General features: G+C 36.1%; 1 protein-coding gene across 6 annotated transcripts in view; it reads right to left on the bottom strand.

Annotated features, from left to right (window-relative positions):
- Positions 1-3841: 3841 nt before the first annotated feature.
- RC3H1 (ring finger and CCCH-type domains 1) overlaps positions 3842-17142 on the bottom strand; it is a 75848-nt gene continuing 62547 nt past the window's right edge. For 4 of the 6 annotated variants that reach the window (XM_044942816.2, XM_025285607.3, XM_006042768.4 and 1 more), the window contains 6 exons: positions 16796-17009; positions 16246-16336; positions 15986-16118; positions 14044-14217; positions 12656-12771; positions 3842-11412 (listed from right to left, as the gene is read on the bottom strand). In XM_044942816.2, the coding sequence (XP_044798751.1) occupies positions 11262-11412; positions 12656-12771; positions 14044-14217; positions 15986-16118; positions 16246-16336; positions 16796-17009 (879 nt within the window). In that variant the 3' untranslated portion in view covers positions 3842-11261. The remainder of the gene's footprint in view (positions 11413-12655; positions 12772-14043; positions 14218-15985; positions 16119-16245; positions 16337-16795; positions 17010-17142) is intronic. The other 2 variants (XM_044942817.2, XM_025285611.3) reach the window with 2 other exon arrangements.

Below are 17142 nucleotides of genomic sequence, written 5' to 3'. Positions count from 1 at the left end.
TCTTGCAAGGTTGAGCAAGAGAGGGCTGCACGGGGTCAAAGTTCTAAGCAACTTGTAGGTGGTAAAAGAGAAACTGAGAAGACAGCAGAGGCAGAGGTTGGAGGTAGTGGGAGAAAGTTCTATGGAGAGAGGGTGGATTAGACAGACCAAGAAGCAACAGGCAGAAACTCGCAGTAAAGCTGAAGTCGAGAGTGTATGTTTTGACAAGTACAGGTCAATTATGTGACTGGTGTCTTTTACTTACTTCTGCCAAGGGTTGCTTTAGCAAATTTAAATCCACTTGAGGGTGGAGGAGGAAATGAGGGGGTAGAAATGAATGTAGCTTGGCAGCTTTTATCCCATCAAGACACAGTTGGTTTCAGGTCCTTCCCAAACAGCCAATGCTAAAAATCAACAGATACTGTACGGGTGCAGGCTTCTAACTTTGAACAGAAACAAGTTCTAGGAACCACATCTCATGTGGCTTCACAGGTTCAGCTTACCAGGGAATGGTGCTGGATACAAAACCCTCCAGCCGCTCAGAGAGAAATGGGCCAGCCCACTCTGGAGAGACAGCCTGTATCATGCCCTAAGGCCAGGAGTTCATCCGGTTGTCTAGCTTGTTGTCAGGTTAACAAAATGTCCAGTTAGATGATAATGGTAAGCAGAGACTGAGGAAAATTAGAGGGTATGCTTTAGATCCTAATAACCTGAACATTTTTGTACTTGAGAAGATAACAAGATGATGACAAACTAAGGTCACTGTATGCTTTCCTTAAAACTGAATTTTTTAAGAGCTTTGAAACTGTAATTTTTTCCCCTTTAACCTGATAATATTGGATCAGGCTGTGCACTTGGTCAAGGGAATTACGGGAAGCTGACTTTGGTGGCACCCATTTGGGTATTTAGAAATGCCAATCATACTCGTGCTGTTCTCAAGTACGGCCTAAACACTGTCTCAGAAATTCCTCCCCTCCTTTTCATTTTCTTTGTCCTGCTGCGAGCCCTAATCATTTCTTCTAAGTCTGTTGCAACAGATTTGTAACTGAGCTCTCTGCCTTAGGCCCTTTGTTGTTGTTTAGTCACTCAGCTGTGTCCTATTCTTTGCAACTCCAGGGACTGTAGCCCACTAGGCTCTTCTGTCTACGGGATTTCCCAGGCAAGAATACTGGAGTGAACTGTCATTCCACTCAGGGGATATTCCTGATTCAGGGATCAAACCTGAGTCTCCTGCATCGCAGGTAAGATTCTTTACCACTGAGCCACCAAGGAAGCCATGCCTTAGGCCCTGTTCCACTTCAAATCACAATCATCACGTCACTGTCAGGTTGAAAATCTTTACTAGTGTTTAATTGCTAAGGGAAAAAAATCACAACAGCTAAGAAGGGGTACATAAAGCTTTCCAAGTCCTGCCCTCAACCAAACTTTTCTATATCCCCAACTCCTTGAAGATCTGTTCCAGGCCATATACTATGTGCTCCCAGGCTTAGAACTTCTACTTCTGCTCTGTTCCCCATACAAACACTTCTGTGCCTTTCAGGACCAACTCCTGAAATGTAAAAACTTTGCTGAGTCACTGTGCTTCTCCAGCCTTACATTTGTCTTTAAGTGGTCTCCGAGTTACCCTCGTTACGCCTCATATCTTATTCACTTCACTAAAACAGGCAGAAACTGGATCCCTCTGCTTCTAAAATTGCCTATCAAGAAAACCCCACTACTCCAAAGTGTGGTCTTTGGGGCTGGTTTTTGGACAGACAGCACCGGCAACATCTAGGAGCCTCTTGGACAATCTTGGACCCACTCCAGACCTGCTGAAACAGGAGCTGCACTTTAACCAGAGCTCCAGGTGAACTATATTCACCTTAGGATTGAGACGCTTGCTGACACACAGAGCCTATTCAATAAACATGACTAAAGAGGCACACATCTGATCGCTTTAGTTCCCCAACTTATGACCCTTCCTTGGACAGCTTTTACTTTCAGAATAAAACCCAGCTTTGTGATCTGGCTCTGCATCTGAAGCCATCTCACTCTCTCACTTCAATGACCTTTCAGTTTCCTAACAGTCTTTCTTTTTTTGCGGAGTTCACACATCTTTTTTTCTCTGACTAGGGGTCTCCTTACCCCCGCCACCACCGCCCCCAGAACTCCCCACCCTGCCCCAAGCCATTTCTTACCTTCAAGGCCACTGTCTCAGGAAAGCATTTGCTGCCCAGCCAGGCAAGATTAAATCTTCCTTGAGTATAGTCTCACAGCCCCTTGCTCTTTTCTTCTGAAGATAATCATGGATGAATAATCTTTTGGGTTGAGAAGGAAATGGCAACCCACTCCAGTATTCTTGCCTGGAGAATCCCATGGACAGAGGAGCCTGGTGGGCTACAGTCCATGGAGTCGCAGAGTAGGGCATGACTGAGCCACTAACACAACAATGATCCTTTGGTAATTCTGTCTGTGGTGTTTTGTAGATGATTGTTACCTATCCATAAATGTACACATCAAGTTCCGTAACTGGAGTTTGAGCTCCTTGAGGGTAGAGAATATTCTTTGTTCTCTACAGTATTGTGCCATATGGGGAGTACTCAGTAAATTACTTTAGTAAATACTGTAGTAAGTATTCAGTGAGTAGTTGCAAGTTCTGATGTGCTAGGTGGTCCCAATAAGGGTGGCAAGTCATTCTAACTGAGCTACCATGTTGGAAAGCAGAGTTTACAAATTGATCATGCAGACTAGCTGGTTACTGGGACTGAAATGCTAATACACACAAAGACACAAACTCTTATTAATCAATGAGTCTCAGTGTAAAGGATCAGAAAGTAACCTGTTGCTTGTAAGCAGGGTGGGCCTGGTTAAGTGGTTAAGACAGCAGGTCTGGTTTTGGAATTCCCATTCTCGATTTTATTTTAGGCAATAGTTACCATCCCTCATACCCCCTGAGCTTTTTTTTTTTTTGACTGTGGCCACTTCTCTTGAGGTCCAAAATGGTACCAATGGATACCTAATGCTAACTGATAGTAGAAGGCGTGATGTTTGTTCACTGGTAATATACATCATTTTTCTTTTAAAAATAGTTAGTTATTTTAAAGGAAACTACCCACTGTCAGTTATGTGTCTTCTAAAAATATGGACATTTTATTCTATAACAATGTGCTATTATCACTCTGAACAAAATGTTATTCCCTTGTTTTTTCTAATATTCAATGTGTAAGTCAAATTCCCCTAACTAAATCTTTGAATGTTTGGTTTGTTGAAATTAGGATTCAAAGTCCACACAGTGCATGTGACTTTTGTATCGCTTAAGTTCCTTTTAATCTAAAGTAGTCCCCTCCCTTCCCCTGCTTTTTTCTTTAAGCCACTGAGTTCTTGAAGAGGGTATATTTTCCAGTAGTCTCTAAAAACTCTCTAAATGTCAGGACTCATTAATTGGTGGGGATTGCAGGACAATTAGGAAAAGTGAGTAAGAAAGACAAAAAATATTTGCATCACGAAGGTATTCAGAGTAAGGCCATGTTGCTTAAGCATAAAAAGGTCCTGCTTTTAAGAGAAGGCATAAAAACCAGAACTTTGCATGTGAACAATGGAGTCTCACTGAACGCTGACTCTAGGATCTGAGAACCATTACCTTTATTCCTAATGTGCAGTCACTGTATAACAAATGAATGATTCTGGACTGTGGTGTTGGATTAATTCCTGTGAAATCTATAAAACTGGCACTATGAGTATGTGTTTGTGTATATTATCTACTTCTCTATATTTCACCTAAAAAACAAACACAACTCCATAAAAAAAGGTACAAATAAGTACATAATCCCAGGGGTTAGAATAAGATGGCACAGGCTCATTTACAAAAAAGACTACGCATTTCTCCTCATTAATTTATCATTTAATATAAATGCTGACAGAAAGCAGATAAAGACCTTGTAGACACTTTCATATATTTACAAACCAAAAGGCGAATCACCTCCTTCTACTTGTTAAAATAATCCTTTTATCTGCAACTTGTGGGAGCCTTAAACACTAATTTGGAGCAACATGAGGCTGAGTCAGTTTCCAAGATAATAAAGAAAATAACACCATTTTAACAAAAGTGGCAACTTTGATATAAACAGCATGCACACAGGTTGAACAAGATGGCCTCATCCTCTCAAAACCCGACTATATACTTACTCAGACCCAGCATTTAGCTGTCCTAAACATCTTTCTATTACTACTTTTCCCCACCTCACTTTTTTTTAAAGGCCATTTAAAAACTGAACATATAAACAGATTTTTAAAGAGAGAAAAATGGTCTACTTCAAACACAGGGTTCTTCTTTCCTATTCCCAAAGAACTTCTAGGAGATAACATCTTCAAATAATAAGATTTCACAGCTTGCCAGATGCTAATTTCACAGCTTGTGAAATTCCAACTCATTATCTGTCTTCACTTTTTAAAGAAAAGTTGGAAACACTTGGAAAAAGTGAAATTTCACACTTTAGCAATTTAAAAACGAGCTGTCCCTTTAAGGCTCAATATTTTTAATTCTTAACAGGTGGGTGAGGCAGGCGAGAAAGAAGAACAGGGAGCTAAGGTAAGAGGAAAATAACAGAAATGCACAAAAACTTTTAAAAATGATATTCTGTCTAGCACTAATTTAAGAATTTAATTAAAGGAGACATACATTTTCACTGTTCAAACTGTAAATGATTTCATGGTCATTTATAACCTGACTCAAATATCATGGGCTCCTTTATTAACCTACATTATTTTTGTCTTGTTAAATATACCTCTGCAGGGCACAATCACATACAATCAATACGATTGGAAAATTACACAAGCTCTATCCCAAGCAAATATGCATCAATATTAAAAAGTTATTAAAAAAAAAAAACAAAATAAAACAAAATAAAATCCACCCAAAAAGGTGATAATGACTGCAGAATGTCTCGGGGAGACTGGTATGAGCCTAACGACCAAACTGACTATAGTCAAGGGAAAAGGGGAAGAGGGGTAACCAGGGGAAGAGACCACACACAAGAAGAGGAATCTCACAACTGGAAAATGTTTAAGTGGGTGAAAGGTTTTGTTCATTATCTTAATTCATTTTTTCCATTTCTGTTGTTCTAAAAAGTCATAGATTTATTATAAAGTAAAATAATGAAGCCTATGGATCAATGGTGGGGCGGGGGTGGGGGGAAATCAACTTTTTTCTTCTAAGTTCCTTTCATTCCCAGAATGTAGGAAGGAGAGAAAGGATAAAGAAGAAATAAAGGAAATTTAGGCAACAATACACTTGGAAAAAGTAGCTCTCAGAACAGTGTCTTAGTATGAACAGAGGATGTAAACATGATAAGCAAAAACTTACAATGCCTTGAAATCAGAGGAACATTTTACAGGGTGGCTCAGATATTTCTGTGAGAATGGCAGTCAATTAGTGGAGAAAGATTACGCTAATAAATGGTGATTTCTTTAAAAAAAAAAAAAAAAAAAAGGCTACCGATTATCCACCCAATAGTTTGCTTCCATTCTTTTCTTGATCCTTTCATACATCAGCTGGAGTTGGAGTAGGGGGCCACCTGACAGTTTCCAGTTATAAGATGACTCTTGAGTGTACAACCTAGAATGGATGCCAAAGACTTGTGAGCTCTGTCTACTTAAGAGTTTAAATTAAAAACAAAACAAAACCAAAAAAAAAAAAAAAGAAAAAACCACACAAAAAACCCCAACTAGAAACAATGAGACCTCAATACAAGAAAATAAATCACCTTATCTAGTATATAACATACATTAGGATAACAAACTCCACAGGATTTTATTTTTCTAAATACATATTTTGGACACAATATTTTGTCGTGAGGCTTATTTTAAATTCTCTCTCTCTTGGGTTATTGTGCCTTATTTTCTTTTGAAAATAAAAGTTATTAATCTCGGGATGTTCTGCTCAGGAATAAAGTTGAGGGGAAGTTCAGTGTTTGGTTGAAAACTCACAAGCTCTGTAATTCCAGTGGTGAGGTTAGTCCCTTTATCACAACAGGATTTCAAAGGGATCTTTACCCACTTTGTTCAGTGCAGTATTGAAAACTCACCCATTGGGAACATATTTATTATTAAAAGGTGTTACTTCTTGGTGGTGGCAGTTTTTTTATAAAGTAAACTTGCTGCTAGTGTTACTATCAGTTAGAATCTAAAACATGTGAAAACATCTTTAGCAAAGAAAATCTTAAGAATCAAATTGTAAGCTGGCATTTACTATAATTAATAGTGTCTTTTGACAAAAACATCTTTCTTTTTCCAAGTGGCTCAGGAAAATTGAAATAAGAATTTAAAAAAATATATTAACTGCAATCCACCTGTAATTCCCAATAAGTCATTTCAGCAGGAAATTTTCATAAAGCTGAGTTGAAGCCACAAATAAATATAAAAACCATAGTTGTCCAAGGCAGAAAAGTGTGCATATAGGCCAGCAAAATGCACAGTCAGGTAGAATAATGACAGCAGTAGACTGCTTACTTTTTCAATCCCTAATGTAGAACGTAAAATATGCTTTAGTTTAGAAGCCCTAATTTTTACCTAAAAGGATAGGCAGATTTTTCATGGAAGATATCACCTTGCAAACACAATAATCATCTATCATCAATAACAACAAAACACAATTGGACTTCTGGGTAAAAATCTAAGTAAACACTGCAGTTAATTTCCAGACAGGTTCTTAATTTCCCCTAAAAAGTAACTGGGCCTTTTAATGACATATAAAACATTACAAGTGCTTTTCACAGACACAGTTTATACATGAAACCTTTACTCAACTCTTTAAAATGAGCAATAAGAAAGCAGAAAAGAGATGGTTAAATCTCCATCTATCACCATTTATATATAAGCAATAGCAACCGAGTACTCTCTATCTTTAGTGAAAAGAATCTCTTTTTCTCTGAATCTGAATATAATCTAACAGGTACGAACTACAGTTAATTATTTTTCACCAATCACATGTTCATGGATTCTTTTACTCAGTCCCAAGACTTGATCATACTGACAGCAGATTGTCTTATAGGCACAAGTAAAATAACAAAAATATAACAAGCTATCATGACAAGACAATCTCAGTATATGGGGGGAGGAACTGCTTACACACAATACTGTAAAGATGACATTCATGGTTTTAGAAAAACTGATGGATTTTCATTACTTTTATATTTCATAAGGCCAGCTAACTTTGAGAGTCAACTTTAGACATATCTCCTTACACAGTATAATCAACTCATGAATACTAAGAGGTTTCACAATCAAAATGGCTACTATTTCCTCCCAAACCAAAACAGAGTAAAGCACAAGTCTTTGGCTCTCCTTTAAAGAAAACAGCAGGTTACCATTCCTAACCAGACCTTTGTTTTGCCTACCAGTAGGGCAAATACCACATTTGTGCATCACTGAGTAATAACACCATTAGAAAAGGCAACTTCACAGAAGTTATTGGCTAAGCGAATTCATTTGAATGCTCTGTTTTGAGGCAGCAAACTGTCACTGTTGCAGATTGGGGAGGGCAGTGGGTAAATCAAGGGGAATTTGCAAGATAGAGAAGGGCCAGAGAAAAAAGAAAAACAAAAGCAAACTTTGAGCTCCAACTTTGAAGACCTATGGAAAATCTGATGGAGTTACATATTCAAGATAGCAAATGAGAATCATACCAATTTTAGGTCTTTCAGACCGAAAAAAAAAAAAAAAAAAGGGAAAGACTAGGAGAAGGAAAGGGAAATAAAATGGGAAAAGGAAATTAGCCATATTAATGCTGTATGAAATATATCTTTATACTTTGAGTAGTTAAGTATGTTGTAGCTGGTATTAAAAATAGTGTCTTACTATTTGAATATTACTAGAAACCTATAACTAATTTTTCTTTTGATTAGAAAAGTAACAAGGAATGGATCTTTGGTCACATCAGCCTCTGTAAATTACCCAAGACATGGCAGCTATTGAACTTATGACAGTATCTATAAGCAAGGAGAAAAAACTACATATAGGTCAGAAAATTGAGTCTAGATATCTTATTCTCAGTTCTTCTACCCTTTTCCTAAGACCCACTGAATAAAGAAAAGGTCAAAGTACTTTTATTCTCTGGTTATAATAAAATTATGGTGTTATCCAAACAGAACTGAAAGCAATGCTTACTACTCCTACCTTAACCCTTCAAAAGTGTTCATTTTCATCAGATGTCTGAGTATTGCCTTATAATTCAGAAGAAATTAACATTTGAATAAGCAAAAAGCCTAAAGATGGAATTTCCTATCCGACTGGCTTCATCGTTTTAACTGTCTCTGGGAATAAATCTAAGAAGCCAGAAAAGTCAGTATCTTTCACAGATTTTAAGAAAAAAGCAGTTAAAAAGTCAAACAGTTTTGCCAAAAAGGCCATTTACCACTATAGGCTCATCATATGACAAAAAATATCACAGGGAAAAGGAAAACAAAGTAAGAGAAAAACAAAATTTTTGGAGGTTTTATTGAATTCCTAAAACTGCTTATGAGCACTGGAAAAGTTGTAAGAATTTCCGAGGTAAGGCAAAATAACTAATCTTAAATAGGTGAGTTACAGGCACAGTGGGACAGTAAACCTTCCTCTTGCTCTTCTACCCACCCAGATTTCCTCTAAAGGGTGGGGTATTAGAGAGGTATAGCTAGAATTAAGGCTATAATTTAAGAGATCCGCATCCTCACTCCATGAAAATACCTTAAAAAGAGAGACTATTTTAAGTCAGTTCCAAACAGTGGCTTTTCTGGTTTTACTCAGAATAGGAAAACATAAATTAATCTCTCTTTCTACCTAGCTTACAAAATCAAAATGGTGAAAGAATGAGTGTATTTGAAGGAAATAAACAAGAACAACAGAAGTTGAGTTATTAGGAGTTTCAACAGATACCCAAAATGGAATTTTACTTTTACTCCATATTTCAACAAAATCAACACCCATAAATTTCTTTTTAATACCAGAATCATTCTGAATTCCAAACTGAACCAACTGCTCCTAAAATTCAGGAATTATCTAACATGTCCAAAGGAGAAATAAGATCTGCCCAAATCTGCCTACAGAAGGTTAGAGGCCAAGAATGTTGCCTTTTATGGTTAGAGAGAGAAATTAAAAATCTCAGGACTCTGTCAGACATAAAATTTCTCTCCTTCTCCTCCCCAAAACAATAAGTACTTAAACAGTAAATGTAAGAGGGTTTTAAGCAAAATAAAACAAAAGAAAAAAGGCAAAAAAGCAAATGTATTTTTAAAAAATAGGAAAATATGGATATCAACTGATAAAATGCCTCATCTTCATTTCAGTGCTTCTACCTCCCAATCAGTCATTTTATCGCAACAGCTGCGCTCATGCGAAAAAATCCATAAAACATACCCAATATATATACAGATATAGCTATGTATATATGTATATATATAATATATATATATAAATTTTTATTTAAATAAAAAAGAAAGCTCGAATCCCAAGCCAATATGTGTATATCAAATCCTTGACCAGCCAGGTCTGTAGGGCATAATCAAATTCAATGTGAAATAGTATATAAACACGGTGCCTTGACTGGGCAAATTAAATAATTGCTACTCAAAAGAGTGTTCTGTTTGGACTCTCCTACTGGTAGGCAATGGCAGGACTGTATTACCCTCCCCCCTCCCTTACCCCCCATTTGTTTCATTTAATAGTACGATAGACACAGAGCTTAGACTGAGGTGGTTATGACCTCAGCAGGAGTTACGGGTTAAGAAAATAAGAAACAAGAAAAATACAAACTCTTGCTTTTACCCAACCAAAGCAATGCAGTAACTTATTACATAACCAGTGCTTTCTGTTTTAGTATAATCCAGAAAGGGACATTTCTAGAAAATCAGGCAAACATAGGGATACGGTGGGTGACTATGTCAAATAATCCCCACTAAACACATTTTATATGGTCTTAGTTCAGTATAGACATGTGGCATCAGAATATGTGCAGCAGAACTAAATGAGAAAAATTATTTTATTCTCTTCAACATTTTCATGAAGAGCCTTTTCAGTATAGTGAAGCCAAGACTACAAAAATTGACTTTTAGGTACTTACTACCTACCTACTTGTGCTAATGATTCCAAAAGGCAACTACTGATCAATTTGTAAACTATCCTTAAGATTCAGGCAGTTCTCATTTGCCAAATCTCCTTGAAAGCCAGGGGCTCCAGTATATAGGAATTTTGTACTTTTGGTTTTTGAGAGTAAAACAAAACATTCATTGAAATAATGTGGCTCTGCTCATTTTAAGTTCAATCAAGCGTTGAGCAGTTTTAAAACATGGTGGATTGTCCTGGTTTTTGAATATTCTATGATTTCAGAAGTTCAACTTGGAAAAGGATTGCTCTGAATTTCCAGTCATTAGCTCAATATAGGTAATAAACTAAATATGTATTTTCAGTGCTAATAAATTATAGTTCATCCTTAAAATAATTTCCATTTAAATCTAATCAAGCACTCTAAAATTGACTTGGATTTCTGATTACATTAAGAAAATGAAAGCGGTTCATGATATGAAAGTGAGGTCTTCAAAAATTAATTGGTAATTATTTCTCTGAAAAGCTGACATAAACAAAAAAAAAAAAAAAAAAAAGACATAAAGCCCTCCTGAGCAACAACAAAAAGTTCTAATGCCATATGAAAAACCTCCCTACACATGAAGCTTGTGACCCAGAAAGAAAGCAAAGTGTGGCTTCCAAATAATGGCTCTTGGAAAAGTTGCTTTGCTGCACATTTTCTAATAACTAGTCTATTACTAATTCTCAAGCACCACAGAATTCTCAGAATGGCTGGGGCTTTTAGTCTGTGGTAATTTATGGGGTTGTGAGAGCTGGAAAGGATTGGGGATATGGAATTATACACTGGGTATGTAATAATACCAAAATACAAGAAAAACCTACTTCATTAAGATCATACAATTAATCAAACAGAGTGTATATATAATATCTTCTTTTTTTTTTTAAAGCCCTGGATCCAAGGCGTCCAAAGTTATTAAAATAAAGTTCATTCACAGAACAAAAACAAATTTAATCTGAATTGCTTGCAGATACTGCTAATTTTCTTTTTCTTTAAATTAAAAAATGCATTAATATGAACTATGTGCAGGGTTTGTTTTTAGTAGTGGTGTTTGTGCACATTGCCTCCGGTGCTTTTCCTGGATTTCTCTGACCACCCTCAGAGAAAGGTTAAGAAGTTATCTCTTCTCCTACCCCTATGCCCCACAGATTGGTTAGGAGCAGAAGATAAAGGTAGGACTCCTCATATTTTATGGAGTAGAACTGGATGTAACTCCTGATCTCTGGGAGTCATTATTGTCCCCTCCTCCCTCAGGGTCCTCTGACAGGTTCAGACAGCTGGTCTTGTTGGACAGGAGGCTGATATTCTCTTGTGTCAATGCTGATCCATTAGGCACGTCACTGTTAACATTAAAAAAAAAAAAAAAAAAAGTTGGAATTTTAAAAGAGGAGAGAGAGAAAACTGATTATTAGTAGAATAAAATCAACAGGGCCTTTCTATATAGCACTATAGAAAATACATGAATGGCTTTCAAACTTTAATTTATAGCTCTATATCCATGCTTTATTTTAGCATATGGGTTGGCAAACCAAGACAAGCTAGGTGACTGGTTTCTGTTTTGTTTAGCTGTTTCTATAAATAAAGTTTTATTGGAACACAGCCTGCCCATCTGTTTACATATTGTCTATGACTGCTTTCACATTACAACAGCAGAACTGAGAGTTCTGACATGGATAGTAAGACTAATAATTTTAAATATTCACTATTTGACCTTTAGGAAAAATGCTGACCCCTGCTTTAGCAGGTTTACTAGGACAAGATAACACATGGATTTAAACAGACAAAAACTTAAGCCTGGAAGCAACAGAGCATTAGAAATTGTTGTTGTATATCATCAGGAAGGCAACTCAGGACTAATGCATTAAAAGCCTCAAAGTGCCCTAGTTGCAAAATATCCTAAGGTGCAAGATGTACAAAGAATTAACTACAATACATTTTTTGCAGGGTTGTTCATAATAGTTGATATGTATTCTTCTGTACCTGTAGAAGACTAATGGGTGATATGGATAGACCAAATTAAAAACCAGGTGGAATAGAACAGGGGATACATGGGTGAAAGAGGCTAAATGCCTGAACACTTAAGGTTATATATACATCAAAATGTTAACAATGGTTTTAAATAAATTATAAAACAAGGCAAAGAAGGAGATGGAAGCAGAAAATTTCATTTCCTAGATATTAACTGATAATTCAACCTTGACTCTATTCTAAAATAAGTTTTATTAACTCCTTTTTGTTGTTTAGTTGCTAGGTCGTGTCCAACTCTTTGTGACCACATGGACTGTAGCACTTCAGGTTCCTTCTATTCATAGCATTTTCCAGGCAAGAATACTGGAGTGGTGTGTCATTTCCTTCTCCAGAGGATCTTCTAACCCAGGGATTGAACCTGTTTCTCCTGCACTGACAGGCAGGTTCTTTACCACTGAGCCACTAAGGAAGCCCCTTTATTAACCCCCAAATTTATGCAAAAATATTCTTTTCTCAAAGTATACAAAATAATGATATTGTAAAAATCAAGTTATATTTATGAGAGTGCTTCTATCATGACTGTATGAGACTATACACAAGTGTCCTTTTCTTTACCTGAATGTTAACGTAAGGTCCTCAGCTGGAACCTTATTTTGTGGTTCTGGTTGTCCATTTTCTGCTTGCTTACTTGTATTCAATTTGCTTTTCATGTCCAGAGAACACTGGTTCTCCTTTGAAAGGAAAGGAAATAAATTTGATTATCTTCTATTTAATTGTGTTGATGGAGGAGAAACCAGCTACAAGTAATACAAAGTGATGAACAGAAATCATATTTAGTTCTGTAAAATGACCAAAGAAACAGGCAGATTAAAAGAACAACAACACAAAATATAGTGGAGTATAGTCCACTTGCTCATCACCCAAGATGGGCAATAAGGGGGCAATGTCTCATGTTAACATTGCAAATCTCATAGGAAAACTGATGATTCAGAAAAATCAAGTCAAAGTATAGTAAGTATCTATAATACATTTATTGAAAACAGGAAAACAAATAAGCCCCATGTATTTCCTTTAAAAGAATGTGAAAACGATGCAACAACAACAAAAAGAAATATCAATTACCATGCAATCTGAAGGAATGTTTCAATCACCTAAGATTCAAAATTTACTGAAATGAGTGTTCATGTACCATAACATAAATCCTAAGCATATCTGTGGATTCAATTCCACAGGAAAGGATATGCTGATAGCATTTCATTCATGACAAAAAACAGGTCATCAATAACTTAAGGGCTGTGAAACCTAGAAATGTTACTTGGTAATATACCTTTGTATAACATGTGATGTGAAAGTCACTCAGTCGTGTCCGACTCTTTGCGATCCCATGGCCTACACAGTCCATGGAATTCTCCAGGCCAGAATACTGGAGTGGGTAGCCTTTCCCTTCTCCAGGGGATCTTCCCAACCCAGGTCTCTCGCATTGCAGGCGGATTCTTTACCAGCTGAGCCACAAGGGAAGCCCAAGAATACTGGATGGGAACCTACCCCTTCTCCAGCAGATCTTCCTGACCCAACCCAGGAATCTAACTAGAGTCTCCTGCATTGCAGGCAGATTCTCTACCAATTGAGCTTCAAGGAAGCCCTTGGATAACATAGCACTGCAAAAAATGCCATCCCCTCTGCTTCCTTAACCAACATGTTTAACAGAAATTTAGTAACTTTCAGGTAATCACCCTGTTTTCCTTGAAACTTTATTATAAATACAGAAATCTAAGACAAAAAACACACTCAAACCAATAGATAAATGAGGAGAAAAGTGATAAAATAAGAAGGCAGTCCATTTTCATGACACTCTTTCTAAGTATTAATCACTCATTTTAGCCTTGGGGTGATGATTCTATAGCTCTAGATGATTCTAGAACTCTAGAGCCACACGTTCAGTGATACAACTACACACAGGGTTTCCTTTCACCTTCCGTCTCTCTTTCCACAGTAACACTTACCATACTCAGTTCCCGGGTTCTCTTCCCAATTTCCCTTTCCACCTGGTGCAGTTCCAAACTCAACTGCTCACTTGAAATCATTCCAGGCCATTTTGGAGGTGGTGGTGGTGGGGGCTGTGACTGGCCTGCCAAGGTATTCGCCTCCCTCTGCAACACCAGTCTGTTACTAACAGCCTAGTGCATAAAGCCAAGCACATACACAGCTCAACACATTTCACACCAAGCATAGAATGACCAGGCCCGATTCCAGACCACAGCCTTAAGTAGCTTATTACTCATATATATTTGCAATAAAAACGATGCAACTATAAGGCACTGTTTCTTTGAATACCATTTGAATAAAAAAGGAAGAAGATGGGGGATTTAAACTTGGTGAACAGTAATTTAATCTTTGGTTTAAGTCGCTCTTCTTTTCTTATTTAAGAGAGAAGTCAACTATAAATGTTGGGGGAAAAAACTATAAATGTGCTTTTTTTTTTTTTCTTTTTTAACTGAATTTTCTCTGAAATAAATTCTATAATTTCTTTCAACAAAACTTCAATAATGACAAGGACTTTTAACCACAGTGAGTTAAACAATGCTGAAATTTTTTGGAACAGAAAATCAGTCTAGGAAATTTCAACTAAGATAAAAAGCCATGAAATAGCAAGGTAAAGAATTATATTTTATGAAGTTAAAGGTCCAAATCTTTAATAACTAGTTACCTGAAGATGAACATAATAAACATAGCATTCTTTTTTCTTACAATAGGAATTGAATTAGCAAGACGTTTTAGACCAATGTAAATAAAGCAATGGAAAAAGGAGACAAACATGAATACTATATAGATTTATATTTCTAAACTTTATCACTTACATAAGAGTATAAGCCAGACACATGCTCAAAAGTAAGCAAGCAAACACACAAAACATCCTACCTATTGGTCTTGCTAATAAGAAAGTCTAAGACAGAATCACTTAGAAATTTATTTCCAAAGCAATGCCTTACATATTATTAAAGATCCTGGTAGAAAGATAAAGACTAACGTTCTAAGAGTATCTTTTTCTTCAGAAGAGAGCAATGCATTTATCACTAGAATGTCTTTAGCTTTTCATATTCAAAGTCTATGTTCCAATCCAAAGGATAATATAAACAAAACCTAGTCTTCCTGATGTGGCACTTAAAGAACTTCAAGAATTTTTTGTCTTCTGACATTCTGTTTCTCTTAAGTACTAGACAGCATGGTGGAAAAAACACTGAACTTAGAGTATGAAGACTTGGGTTCATGTTCAATCTCTGTGAAATTCATATCCTTCAACCAAAAAGGGAGGAAAATACCACCTGCCCAATCTATGTGTCAGGAACCCATATGGGTCAAATAAGATATGTAATAATAATTTATAAAGTGAAAAAACTATATTAATGAAAGGTATTGTTATTATGTAGAGGATTTTTTTTTTTAGGTCAAAGTTGTAAAGATACTGAGGAATAAAAGAAGTGAGAGAAATTTTTTTAAATTAAAGAAAATGTGAGAAATTAAAAACAAAATTTAAGTTAAAATCATCTGTTGATTAAAAAACTATATAGTATACCCTCAACTTAAATGTGTTATCAGGGAATATAAGCTCCTTTTATATATTTTATTTTATTTAACATTTTAGATAATCTAGGAAATTTAGATTATCTAAAATATTATAGAGTATAAAAATATAAAAGGAGTTTATATATAATATATAATAACATATAAAACATATAAAATATGTTTTCTACTCTCAGATAATAGAAATTCTAAATTTCCTAAAGTCTGAAAACTTCAAAGTATTAAAATTCTTTGAAAAATGACACCTGTACTAACTCTTAAGAAAAAGACTTTAAAGTTTGAGGTTCATTGAACCTCAAAAGTTCCTCCTTTTAAAATCTCTTTGAGAACGCTTTAAAAACTGGAATATTTCTAAGCTTGTACCTCTAGTCCACGTAGCTGGGTCTGTTGGCTAATTTGATGGTTTAGCTGCTGTAATTCTAGTCGTAGCTGTTCCCTCTCAGCAGATGGAAGGGGTTTTCCATGACTAGCCACTTCTGACATAGATATTCTCTCCCTTTGATGGGAAGGAAAATGTGGAATAAATTTTACATTTTATTAAAAAAAAAATACTATTGATCAGAAAAACAAAGCAAGTTGAGTAATTTTAAAGGTTTATAAAAGTAATAAGAATGACGTAATACCTCTCACTGAAGTGTCCCTGAGAAGGTATGTTTTGATGAGGTGAATATGGAGAACCTCCCCAGCCACCATGGGTTCCATATGGACCATAATCTGTAAGAGAGTAATTTACAATGAAATGATGCAATTCGTGGATTTGATTCTCCTTTTCAGGTAGTCACAATCTAAAAGTCAAAGCTATATTCTGTACAGTCGTCTTCAAAGATGGCTACCAAAATGGTAATAGGGTATTGATGTTTGTTTTTTCCCCACTAAAATATCAGTCTTTGTAATTTTTCCTCTCGTATGAAATTTTAAAAATAAGATGTGTTATTTTAACAAAAACAATAAAACTATTAAAAAACACACAGGTTATCCCTCATATACAGATATTTTAGTTTGTACCCCTACAATTCCCCAGGTTATAATTACTTTTCTACAGGGCTAACTCCACAGAAAACTTTGCAGACTACTGCCCCTGAAGATTATGAACAGCACTGATGGTAAATAGGGAGAAGGCAGTGTTGGCAGTTGTGAATATGAACCCTCTAAAATCTGATTACCTCTGATTACCTGAAATGTTAATAGATTTTGTGGGAGCTCCCTGAGGTGCCATAGCCTGCATTGGGCCAGCACCCTGATATATCGTTTTGGAAGTTCGAGAAATGGCACCAAACCGAGATACTGTTGGTCGGTCTCCAAATGGGATGAGATCATCATCACTGGTTTCTGCTGCTCTTCTCTGAAGGTCCAATCGCTGGTCTCTCATTCCTTTACTCTCCACATTCTGAGAAAAAATGCAATGAGAAATCCACCCCTCACTTAGATCTCTAACATAATTTCCTTTAGCTCTGTAATAATTTACTGGTAAAAACTAAAATCATTGGTTGCTTTTAGTTGTCATATAAAACACTACCTTT

The sequence above is a fragment of the Bubalus bubalis genome, chromosome 5 (assembly GCF_019923935.1).
Source record: "Bubalus bubalis isolate 160015118507 breed Murrah chromosome 5, NDDB_SH_1, whole genome shotgun sequence".
NCBI lineage: Eukaryota > Metazoa > Chordata > Mammalia > Artiodactyla > Bovidae > Bubalus > Bubalus bubalis.
The sequence above is the reverse complement of the archived record's forward strand: the minus strand, read 5'-3'. Positions and strand labels throughout refer to the sequence as shown.